This window comes from Propithecus coquereli, unplaced genomic scaffold, assembly GCF_000956105.1.
Source record: "Propithecus coquereli isolate 6110/MARCELLA unplaced genomic scaffold, Pcoq_1.0 Scaffold6, whole genome shotgun sequence".
In the NCBI taxonomy this organism is placed as follows: domain Eukaryota; kingdom Metazoa; phylum Chordata; class Mammalia; order Primates; family Indriidae; genus Propithecus; species Propithecus coquereli.
The window spans coordinates 1007899-1020501 of NW_012151951.1; the positions used below are offsets into that span (position 1 = coordinate 1007899).

Below are 12603 nucleotides of genomic sequence, written 5' to 3' on the forward strand. Positions count from 1 at the left end.
GAATTCTCCAGGACATGTTCTGGCTGGAGGAAGAGATTATCTTTTTTGCTCAGGGGCCCTATCCTTGCTTAATCCTATTGATACCTCTGTTTCACTAGCATTGAAGACAAAATCATTAATACAAGAACCAGAACCAGAACCAGAATTCTTTAGAATGGGATAGTGGATTTAAAATCAGACTGATGTTGCACACCCCTGTGAATATACTAAAAATCTCAGACATTGAATTACTTTAATGGACAAATTGTATGTGGATTGTATCTCAATAAAGCTGCTTTTAAAAAAAAGAGTGTATGACTTAAAAAAACAAATTTTGAGCTATTTCAAATGGACTCCTTGACATATGACACACGGAGAATCAGGTGCCTGGGGTGACCTGCTTGCCTATTCATTTCTTACTCAGTCCACGTTGACAGAGTTCCCTGTCGTGCCAGGCACAGGATGACAAAGGCTCCCATCCCCTTGAGGATGAAAGGGATAGAGGAATGCTTGTAACCAAAGTTAAGCACTGATTTTCTTTTTTTTGGGGGGGGTGGGCGTTTGAAGTTCTCAGTGACTATGTTCCAAGTTTGAGTGCTAAAACAGTAGATATGATTCTCACTTTTAAAAAAGGCAATGTTTTTGCTTCTTTTAGCAACTTATATTGGAGTCACAGACCAAAGCTTCAATTACAGTAATCGTTTACCCTTGTGAAGTGGGTTTTTGCATACTAAGAAATAAGTGAAAAATTACGAAATCAAGTTAATGTTTAAAAATGGACTATAACAGTGCCTGTTATCTATTTTAACTCCAACCGATCCCGGCGGCTCGGTCCAGTCGAGCTACCGCGGGGAGAGTGTAAGTGGATTTACACGTCCTCTCCGGACTTGTTTCGCTCTTGGCCATTTCGCACGTCCAGGCAGCTGGAGGAGCCTTTCCCGAGCGCCGGCGGGGAAGGGGTCGGCCGGGGCGGGGCGGGAGGACTTCCTGCGGCCAAGGGCGGCCGCGTTCTCCGCAGACCTGAGTTCCGACCCAGCTTGCACCCAGCATCTGTCGGACGGTCGGTTGCTCTGGCAGCTCGGAGCAGCAGGCACGCACTCGGCCCCTGCCCGGTGAAGCGCGGGCGGAGGGAGGACTGCAGTGAGCGAGAGTGGGTCACGTGCGGCCGGGAGAGGAACTGGAGGCCGGGAGTCTGCAGGAATGTAGTAACTTGCAGCGAAAAGTTTCCCTCAGCGGCCGGCCGCAGATTCGGCGCGGGCGGGCGCGCAGAGGAAGGAAGAGCTGGGAGGAGGCGGAGCCGGCGAGTGGCTCGGGCGGGCAGTTCTCTCAACTTTAGTTTTGGCGTCTGAGGCGAGTTTCTGTCTCAGTCGGGCGCAGCCGCCGCCAGGGAAAAGAAAGGGAGGAAGGAAGGAACAAGAAAAGGAAATAAAAGAGAAAGGGGGAGGGGAAACGCAACTAGCTGTCCGGCCTCCGTCAAGGGAGAAGGAAAAAAGTTCTCCGGCGCCACAGGCCCGAGTCTCCCGCAGCCCCTCCCGAGCGCAGCCGCCAGACCAGTGGAGCCGGGGCGCAGGGCGGGGGCGGAGGCGCTGGGGCGGGGGATGCGGGGCCGCGGCGCAGCCCCCCGGCCCTGAGAGCGAGGAGAGCGCCGCTCCCGCCGCCCTCGCCTCTTCTCCCATCTCGACCCGTCGAGCCGGGGCGTCCGGGCGGAGCCCTCGCCCGCCTGGTCAGGGGGTGCGCGTCGGGGGAGGCAGAAGCCATGGATCCTGGGCAGCAGCAGCCGCCTCAGCCGGCCCCCCAGGGCCAAGGGCAGCAGCCCGCGCAGACCCCCCAGGGGCAGGGCCCGCCGTCCGGGCCCGGGCAGCCGGCACCCCCGGCGTCCCAGGCGGCGCCACAGGCACCCCCCGCCGGGCACCAGATCGTGCACGTCCGGGGGGACTCGGAGACCGACCTGGAGGCTCTCTTCAACGCCGTCATGAACCCCAAGACGGCCAACGTGCCCCAGACCGTGCCCATGAGGCTCCGGAAGCTGCCTGACTCTTTCTTCAAGCCGCCAGAGCCCAAATCCCACTCCCGACAGGTAAGTTCGCCGCCCCTCTCCCCCCTTCCCCGTCGGGCAGGCCCCAGGGGCGGGTGGCGCTCGGGAGCCGCGGCCGCCAGCTCCGACCGGGGGAGGGGGGTTCCGGGAGCTCTGGCGGGGCTGGGGGATCTCGCGGTGAAGTGGAGGAACTGGAGGCGCCCGTGCGGCCGCGGTTACCGGCTCCCCACTTCTCCCGGAGTCGCGGGCCGAGATTTGTTTTTCCTCTTGGAGTTTCTCTCTGCGGTTGCAGCCCCGGGGGGCGTACTTTCCCCATTCTTCCTTTCTTTCTTCCCGGGGTTCCCGGGAGGTTGGCGGGAGCGGAGGGGGAGGTGGGAGGAAGGAAGGGGGTGGGGAGAGTCGGGCCGGGGCCGCGGTGGGCTCGCACAATGCGCGCGCCTCCGCGCTCCGCACCTTCGCTCCCGCTCGGGCTGGGCCGGGAAAGGGGGAGGGGGGCCTCTGGCATTTGTGTGTGGGTGAGTTGCCAGCGGCGGCCGAGTTTGTGAAGTTGAGCGCTTGGCCCCCTTTCCTTCTGGGCCTCTCGGTCCACTTCAGCCTCCTGGGGAGTCAAATAATTGTTCTCTTGTTTTCCAGTGTTGATTAGGGGTGGGGGTTGAACCGGTCCATTTAGTTTCTTGCTCTTTCCTCCTCCCTCCTCCCCCTTCTCTTCCCTGTCCCCCAGCCCTCCTCCTCCTCTCTCCCTCCTCCCCCCCCTCCTCCTGTAAGCATTTATTTTCCTCGCGGCCTGGCGCTTTCAGAATACGGGACTCGGGCTTCCCCTGCCCAGACTTTCCTGGAAGTTGTTTATGGAGTTCTTTCACTCCCGCGCTTCCCTTGTGCTCTGGAACTCGGGCAGGCTCGCTCTCATCAAGCTTAGTAGGTTCTCGTGTTGGTTTCCCGACTGTAGACGATTACTTACAGTCTGCTGAAAGGCTTTTGAATTAGCCACATCTGTACGTTGCGCAGGAACGGAGTTGCGCTTTACAGCACCGAGGTTTTAACACGAGCCTTTGATAATACACTGCAGGTTGACTCATAGGCCAAGTCCTGCCTAGTTCAACTGTGATTAAAAGTTAATGTTTGGGAAGGGATGACTAATTCTAGGATCGCCATTGCTTTTTAATTCTTATTGAGGATATGAACATGGCTGCTTTTCCACATACACAACGTTTGGTGATTTTGCCAACTGATTCAGCATTGAAGTGAAACTATTTATTATGAAAGTGTTAACATTCCGATAGGTCCCAGTGGATTTATTTACTTAAGGGTTCTCTGTTTCTTTTCCTTTTTTTTTTTTTAAGAACTTGCTTCAGGCTAAACTTCAGCAGAGGAAATTTGCCCAAAAGTTAATTGGCTTTCCAAATACTGCCATGTAGTTAGCCCACTCGGGCTGTAACTTGAGTGGAAAGAAGAATTACCGCCTCCACTCCGATTCCCCGTCCTATTCGCAGGCCTGTTGTATATTCTTCTGTAGCAGACCAGCGGGTTTTGGAACTCAGAAAAGCTCACTTAACCTGATGACAAAAACCCGGGTTAAGGAGGAGGAAGGAAAAACAATTTAGCTGCTTGCCTAAACACTTCAATTTGTAAGAAGTAGACTTAGGTATGCTTTTTTTCTCTTAGCCTTGGAAGTGGGTTTATAGACTCATTACGGGTATATGTATGTTGGCATGCACCCTACAGACTACACAGCTATGCTACTAGTTAGTTACTTAATATGTTTTGAAAGTAAAATACACATAGGAGATTGAATTCGCCGTTTTGTGGCATCTGTCAGCCAAAAAGAATTGCAACTTCAAAGTGTATTTACTCTTCTAGCAAATAATTACATAAAAACTTATATCCAGCAATTTGCAAATTCACGCTATTCATAATCTATAGTTTTGTTTGTTTTAAATAAGATTTTTAACTAAGTGTTGTGCATCTGTAAGTTTAACTTATTTCTGCCAGTGATTGCCTAAATCATGCTTATTCTGGTTGGAAATTTAATTCTGATTGGAAACTCAGAAATGTATGTGACTTTAAGGCATAAATGACTACTGATTCCTTCCAGTTTCCTTAATTTGCCTAAATGAATCTAAGAAATTATAATCTTTTTGATAATCAAACCCTAATTCTAACCAAGGAATTTAAAAAAATTATGCTAAATTATGAAGATTATGAATCTGGGTTGTAAATACTGTTGTTCACACACTATTGACTATAAATTCTTTAATATATATCCATTTTTCCATCATGAAAAAAGCTATTTTACAAATGAAAAAACTGAGGCACATGTAAGTTAAGGTATTTGTTCAGTGCCACGCTAGCCACCTTGGACTGGAACTCACAATTTTTTCTGTTACATAGTTGTAAATATGTTTGTAAGGTCTTAAGTTACATTGTAATTGAACTGATAACATCTTTATCTTCTAGATGCAAAGATATGGTTGGTTTTTCATTCCATTAATAAGATGGCTTTTAAGAACATTTGGGCAGTTCTGTATCTTTTGCTTTCATTAAAAGTTGTATAACTTGTGATGACTGCTATATTGATGGCATTTGTTCACAGAAATAATGACAAGGGCTCATTTTTTCTAGGGCTTGTCCTAGAAAACATTATTTAAAATCTAGTTAAAAATATGTAGTTCCTCTTTGGGTTATATTTATACCCGAAACATTTTAGAATTTGAAAAAGCACCCATACTGCCTTGACCTTTTAAAAGTTAGGTTTTAAAATTCCACATTTATTATTAAAACGTTAGGAATGTTTTATTCACTCTGTATTAGTTGCTTTTAAAAGATGTAGAAGGCATGTCTAATGTATAGTAGGTAGAAATTCATTTACATGAACTGTCCATCAATAAAATTACAAATGTTTATAAAAACTATATATTAAAATTACATAAAATTAAAAGTATTCATTTGAAAACCAGTGTTCCCCAGTGTCAACTATTAAATATTGAAATTTGCCTTTGGTACTTAGATACTTGGTTGTGATGAAGTTTATCTGGGAAATTTAAATGTAAAGGCACTCTCTCTAAAAAGATTTCTTTTTTAAATTTTCATTTTAATATTTCTGATAGGCCAGTACTGATGCAGGCACTGCAGGAGCCTTGACTCCACAGCATGTTCGAGCTCATTCCTCCCCAGCTTCCCTGCAATTGGGAGCTGTTTCTCCTGGGACACTGAACCCCACTGGAGTAGTCTCTGGCCCAGCAGCCACACCCGCAGCTCAGCATCTTCGACAGTCTTCTTTTGAGATACCTGATGATGTACCTTTGCCGGCAGGCTGGGAGATGGCAAAGACATCTTCTGGTCAGAGATACTTCTTAAAGTAAGTGAAAAGAATGGTAGGTGATAGTTATCTCAGAAAAATTTGTATTGGAAAACAGTAAAGTGCTGTTAAGATATAGAATATCATTTATTTTTATATTTTACTTTATGTTAAGCTCAGTTATATCTTTTATAATTTTTTCCAGTTTGACATAACCTAAATACCTTTTTTTTAACATGGGTAATATTTTGAAAGCCTAATTGATTCTTGGTTCAATTAAAATAGACGCTTTTTACAATCTTTTCTTTTGAGGCAGTTTGGATAGTCTCATTTTGGGTTTGTGCCAAACCTGTTAATTAGCCTGGCAAAAAAAAGAATACTATAAAAATTTTAAAATTCTAAGAATTATAGGACTGGCATTGTCTTATGAAATATGTATAGTGCTACTTATATCTTTTGAAATAAATATTGGTAGAGAAGAACTATAAAATAAAATATTTCTGGGAGTCTAATTTTACGGTATTTTAAATTGTGAAATGACAAGCACTTTAGTTGCAGTTTGTGATTTATCAGGTTTTTTCATCAAAATGTAAAGAATATAAATTTTTAGGTTTGACATACACTTAGTGGCAAACTTCTTTAAAAACTAGCAGCTCTTCAAAACAGAATATCTCTTTGAAAAACACAAAGAAGGCCATCGTGTTGTTCATTTTCATGGGCCTTTTTGTCTTTAACAAAATGGCAAAATTGTATTAAGCTGAAAAGACCTAAATAGAATGTTATCTCCTCTAATTTTGAAATCGTAGATAAGACCTTAATTTTATCTGACTTGTTTGGATAAAGTATATACAAAATGTCGTCTAAAACTAATTATTATAGACTGAAATTGATGTCTTAAAAATGCTCACTTAATAGTATTTAATGAAGTTGAGATCATAAAATGAAAAACAATTCAAGTGTTGATTCAGATCTGTCTTAACAATCTACTCCTAAGGCAGATGCAACATTTATTAGACACGATAATACAATTACTGGTGATGTTTTGTTGCACGAGTCTTATATGTGTTTTACATTGATTGTCTTTCAAGATAGGTTATTTTCTAATGTAAGAAAAATTTGTGACAGGCTTATTTAGAAGAGCAGAGGAAAAGGTTTGATCCTGAAAAGTTTCTATAATGGTCTGCCCCTTTCCTGCAGCTTTTTCTCCTTTTTAAAATTCATTTTTTGGTGTCCTGGTATCCATTTCAAAGGGTCAGGTTTCAACCAGAACAATAAAGGGCCTGAGACTGGAAAGTACACACAAGTCTGGCAAACTCATCTGCATGAGCAAGATCATTTGTTCTCAATCCCACATCCAAAGTAAATGATTGAAAGAGCTTCTAGCTGTGAGGGATGTGTCTCGAAGGGGAAAGGAGTAGAAACAAACCAGGTTGTTAGGAAGAAAAAGAAACGCTACACTTTTTTGAACCTCTCCCTGCTGGGTCACATGCTGACCTGGGGAGATTTTTAAACAGCTTAATAGCCTGCTTGCCTTCTTTCTTTGGTTGATGCTGTGGCAAAAAGTATAAGGTTAAAGAGCACAGAGCAACATTTATGTTCTTCATCTTAGTCTTTTGTATCTTGTAATAATTGCCTGTAGGTGACATCTGCCTGCATTTTTATTATTTCGAATGAGTGATCTTTTTTGGGCTGAAATAAATATTCAGTTTGGCCCTCTGAATCGATAGGTTCTACATCTCTGGATTCAACCGACCGCTGATTGAAACTATTTGAAAAAAAATTATATCTGTACTAAACAGTGTCATTATTTCTTGTCATTATTCCCTGAACAAAACAGTATAAACTATTTACATAACATTTACTTATGTTAAGTATTATAAATAATCTAGAGCTGATTTAAAAGTATACAGGAGTATGCACATAGGTCATATGCAAATACCATGCCATTTTATATAAGAGACTTGAGCATCTGAGGATTTTAGTGTCTGCAGGAGGTCCTGGAACCAATCTCACACAGATACTGAGGGATGACTGTGTTTATTTTTTTTAAGTTGACAATGATTCTTCCTTTGAAAAGAAATGTTTCCCTTATGAAGGTATTAATATATAGATGCATTAATGAAGAGTGTGCACACCCCACTCACCTCATTGACCCCAGTCACCTGTGGGCCTGTAAGGAAGGTAAATCAGGCCAAAATAAGAATTATGCCATATGAGAAATAGTTGTAGGACTAAGGAGAAGTTTACTGGAAAAGAAAAAACTGGAAAGAGGAGAGAGAAGATATAATTGTTCTTTCAGTATTTCTGGGACTCTCATGTGAAAGTAAGATTAGTCTTTTTGTAGTATAAGAAATGTGAGGAGTTTGGATTCCATGGAAGACTTTTCTGATATCAGACTTTTCGAATTTAGAACGATTTTCCCAGAGAGTAAATCTTGGTCATTAACAGCAGAGTAAGTCATGTATTTGTTGGTAGCTGTCAGGGATTGTATAGAGGGCCTCTAAGCATTGAATGTGGAAGATGGGTGCTGTGGGCTTATAAAACTTCATATCCTTCTAAAGAGTATCTGCTTTATGAACGATAATGCAATTTGTGGAAATGTCAATAAAACAACATTAGTTCACCTTCTCCAGTTGTTAGCTACTCCCATGATGTTATAGGGTAATATGTCGTCATAAACAACTTATTTTTGTGTACTCCACAGATAAGTAAGATTAATATCCTGACTATGAGTCAAAGTCAGAGATGATGATAAACTAAGCTTTTGTGGTACCAACTTGTTTTGTCAAAATTCATTTTTACCTAGTTTTAACGTTTTAAAATCAGACTCTTGGCAGTCAACACTTTTTCTTCTTATATTTTCTTCTCGTGTCGAAAGAAGAGTTGTTGCCAGCTAGATGTAGAATGAAGATTTAAACTAGTTGCATATTTTACACTCATTTCCACAGTGAAATATTATATTTTAAAACATCTCTTTAGATATTTGTTGGAGCTTTTAGGTTACAAAGTATATATTAATAGCTTATTGAGATTTATATTTGGCATGAAGAACTCTGACTATAAATGGTCTAAACATGCAAGGTGCTGTAATTTGAGAGAAAACTTAAAAATGTTGACTTTGGAAGCAATTAATTGTTGCCTTGTGACCATAGATGTGTAAGTTTTTGAAGTCAGTTGGCCCATCCTCTAGTTTCAAGGCAGCGTAATTACTGAAGGAGTGTAAGCAGGCAGTCATTGATATTTTTAAAGCCCCCCTTAGGTCAGTGAGATACTCTGGAGAAGACTTGTATTTTATTTTGGCAAATGATATGGTAGAAGTATGGTATTAGCTACGTTTATCAATGATACACATTCAAGCTGTGGGATGATTTTGAAGTACATAAAAAAGGCTTAGTCATTGTATACTACATCTAATATGTGTTCTACTTAATTTACTGTTTGAAACTAATTTCTTAAACATATGGTACATTGATCTTTTATTTCAAAAGAATTCATTCTCTTTATGACTCTGTGAATTATTGCCTTCTTCAGCTGTCTTATAGTTTTCCTACAGGAAATAGTTCTTCAAGTAGTTGGTCAACAACTTCCTATTTCTTTATAAGCTGCTGAATAACTTCCTGAATTAGTATTCTATAATATCCCTGGTTACATGGAATGTTTTTACTTGTCAGATTATTTTATTGAATCTGATACCTTGTAACTGTTACTACCTACAAAGACCTCCTTATACATAATGTACCAGGTTGGACCTTAGAATTTGATTTAAGGAATCTGATCCTATGATTTTAAAAGTTTGTAGATTTGCATTGTTTTGATAATGTTCTTCTAATAATTTGTAAAGGATAGTTTTGTTTCATTTCCATTATTTATCATTTCCTGAATAACTGGCCTCAGCATTTTTAGTCTGTGAAGATTCAAAGTTTCTTGTGGCTATGATTTGATTAAGAGTTAAATTGAGTATCTTGATCCACAATTTAAAAAGGGCATTTTTTCAGAGACTTTTGACATTGCATGGCATAAAACTTAGCTATATTCTAACGTTAAATGAACTTGCCTTGCAGATGTAGTTGATAGCTATAGTTTCTTTTTCTGCTACATATGTTTTTTAGAAATGGATGCTCCATTGCCCTGATTAAAGCTACTTCAGAAATGTATGAATTAAGGGAGATGAATTAAAGTTTCTTGTTCCAGTTTGATCTTATGCTTCCCCTCTCAAACCCTTGCCCAGTAGAAAATTGTAAATGCACACAGTGTATATTGTTACCATAATAAGATGTTTTAAAAAGGAACAGTTTCATATAAGACTACCATTTCTTGTTATATCAAATATAACCCAAATGGGTTCCCCTTAAAAATGAAAAGCTTGTGATTTTGCCATTAAATGTTGATTAAATTGCAAACATACACACACACACACACACATTCTCTCTCTCTCTCTCTCTCTCTCTCTCTCTCTCTCTCTCTCTCTCTCTCTCTCTCTCTCTCTCTCTCTCTCTCTCTCTCTCTCTCTCCCTCCCTCTCTCCGCTGCTCCCTCCCTCCCTCCCTCTCTCACCCACCCAAACAAAAAAAGTTCAAATCGCAGTCACAAAGTATTTCCCTATCTGAGGGGAGGGCCAGTCCCTGCCTGTTTGTCTTGCTATTGAGGCTGAGAGGAGTGAGAAGATAAAAGTATGCTCTCAGCTCTTTAAAAAAAAGAAAAAAAAAAAAAAGGGCTTGTTTCTGCTCAGTGGGTGGGCATCCCAGGGAAGAATGGCATGCAGTACCACAGTGATTTAGGGAGAAAAACTCTGGAGGACTGTATTCAACAGAAGAAAAAAACAGTTGGAAGACAGTAGATGTGACAGAGCTAAATAGAACATGGAAATTAACTTATTCCCTAGGAAAAATATTGAATATTTTTAGTGAACTAAGAAAGATATTTAATTAAGAAACTGGATATTTAAGTGCAGCAAAGTCAATTGGCTGCAAGATGGTAGGCTGATTTTATTCTAAAAGTAACATTCTTCAAGTTGAATTTTGAGAGGAATCTAAAAAGTAAAAAAATAACAGTAACATTCAAAAAATACTTCTAAAAGGCCTCATGTTAACCATTTAAACAAACAAAAAACCCTGGATAGTATTTGAATAATTGAAACTTAAAAAAAAAAAAACTGTTTGAAACCCTGAGATCAGTTCCCTTTTATAATGTAAGGAAATATTTTATTTTGTAGTTAGAAAAATAAATACAATTAGCATCCTAAAATGCTGTCATAATTCTGTACTGCCTTTTACCTTAGGGCTTTTGCGGAGAGGTAAACTAAACCTAACCTTTTAGTTGCCAAAATGTATATTGAAGATTAGGCTTAGGACAAAAATCAAAATGAAGTCATTTTAAAAATCAGTTGTTAAGATTTAAGTTTATTCAAACTTAATTTGTTACCTTCTGTAATAGCATAATTTAGCCATTAATTATGGCTTGAAAGTTTAATAATAGTTGAGTAGCATTGTATAAAAGGAGGTCTTAAAGAGCTGTGTGGTTCTATAACTGTGGTTACTAAGTGATGTAGTTCTTACAAAAAGGGCTTCTGATTCTAGGATTAATCAGAACTTCAAGTCATGAAAGGGATGTTGCTGTTTTTATGAAGAAGAATTGCTTCATGGTTCTGGTTGCTCAAGTACTGTAGCACCAAGTTTCCTGGGAACAAGTACTGCCACCATGGAAGCACTTTTATTTACGTAGGCCTTGACCCCTTCTAAAAGCAAACAAAGAAGTTTGCTATAAATCACAGTGGTCCTTTTTTCCCCCATTAATATGCTAGACAAGGAAAATGGTCAGTAGTTTTATCCTCATTTGGCTCTTAGCAAGAGAAGAATCATAATCTTTGACACACCAAGTGATAAGCTGTTGTTTCTCTGAATGATGTTACAAATTAATAACATAATGCCCATGGGAGTATCTATTATTCAGGTTTTCTTCCACCAGATATTTTTAACGCTTTATTTGTAGTTAGTTCTGTTAATGTGCATCTTTATTTCTTCCTGGGATAATGTTAATCACTAGACTTCTAATTCTTCATCTGGGTCCTGATTTGGGGGTGTCAGGTGAGGGGACATTCTTTCTTCCTCTTGCAATTGCTTACTTAACCTAAATGGGGGAAGGGGTTTATTTGTTTAAGGGCTGTATTTGTCTAGTAAATGTGTTTAGAGAGATGTGCCTTTTGATACACACATGAAAACTTACTTCGGACTGTTTGATTTGGTATTTAAAGACAGCCGCCTTTAGAGTGCTACTGTGTGCTTTGACAAAATCAAATGTGGGATAGAAAGTTGTTTGAAATTCAACTTCTAACATATCCTGAAGTGACTGTAATATGGAACAGGCTTCTGGAATGAAAGTAAACCCTACCATCTAGAAGGTGAGACAAGATGGGGATTTTTTTTTTTTTCTGTACAAGACATGAATGTGGGGTTCTCTTGTTTTATGTTTACAAAACCATTCTCCCTCACTCTCCTTTCTTCATGTACAATAGTTCCCCCATGACATTCATGATTTTGCTTTCTGAGATTTCAGTTACATGTCGTCCACTGCGGTGTGAAAATATTAAATGGAAAATTTCAGATATAAACAATTCATATGTTTTAAATTGTGCGCTCTTCTGAGTAGTATGATGAAATCTTGTGCCATCCAGTCTGGGACGTGAATCATCCACACTGTTTACACTATCTGCCCAGTGGTCACTTAGTAGCCATCTTGGTCATCAGAAAGACATAGTATTAAGAAGGAAAAAAAGACCTAATATATATAGAGTTTGGTACTATCCACAGTTGCAGGCACAGACTAGGGGTCTTGGAATGTATCCCCTGAGGATAAGGAGGGACTGCTGCATCTGACTTAATGGATTTCTTTTAATAAGGTATATGTTTTTTATTATAAAAGTAACATTTATTATAGAGAATTGGAAAGTTCAGGAAAGGAGGAAGTGGGCGAGGAAGCACCAGATTCTACCAGTGAGGGGTGTTTGAAGATGCTTGTTTTCATAGCCTCATGTATAAACGTATATTTTGAAATTTAATTTTTAGGGCAGTAACATATACGTCAATTTAGAAAATTCCTTGATACTAGAAGATGTATAAAGAAAAAGAGCAGTGGCCTGCTTCTCTTGAACTCTGGGTTGCATTCTCCAGAGGAAAACACTTTAAATTCCTTTTAGATGTATTTTCCCTTGGTACTTAGAAAAACTCTATAAGATATGCTACACTGCTATTTCTTGAATTTTCTTCACCCCTTAAATCCTTTTATTTATCTTCTCCAAA

At 40.2% G+C, this 12603-nt stretch overlaps 1 protein-coding gene across 8 annotated transcripts in view; it reads left to right on the forward strand.

Moving 5' to 3' along the window:
• The first annotated feature begins 1223 nt into the window (after window positions 1-1223).
• The window catches only part of YAP1 (Yes-associated protein 1), a 116277-nt gene continuing 104897 nt past the window's right edge, over window positions 1224-12603 (forward strand). For 4 of the 8 annotated variants that reach the window (XM_012659223.1, XM_012659227.1, XM_012659225.1 and 1 more), the window contains exons 1-2: window positions 1224-2056; window positions 5119-5369. In XM_012659223.1, coding sequence (XP_012514677.1) covers window positions 1736-2056; window positions 5119-5369 — 572 coding nt within the window. In that variant the 5' untranslated portion in view covers window positions 1224-1735. The remainder of the gene's footprint in view (window positions 2057-5118; window positions 5370-12603) is intronic. The other 4 variants (XM_012659226.1, XM_012659224.1, XM_012659229.1 and 1 more) reach the window with 1 other exon arrangement.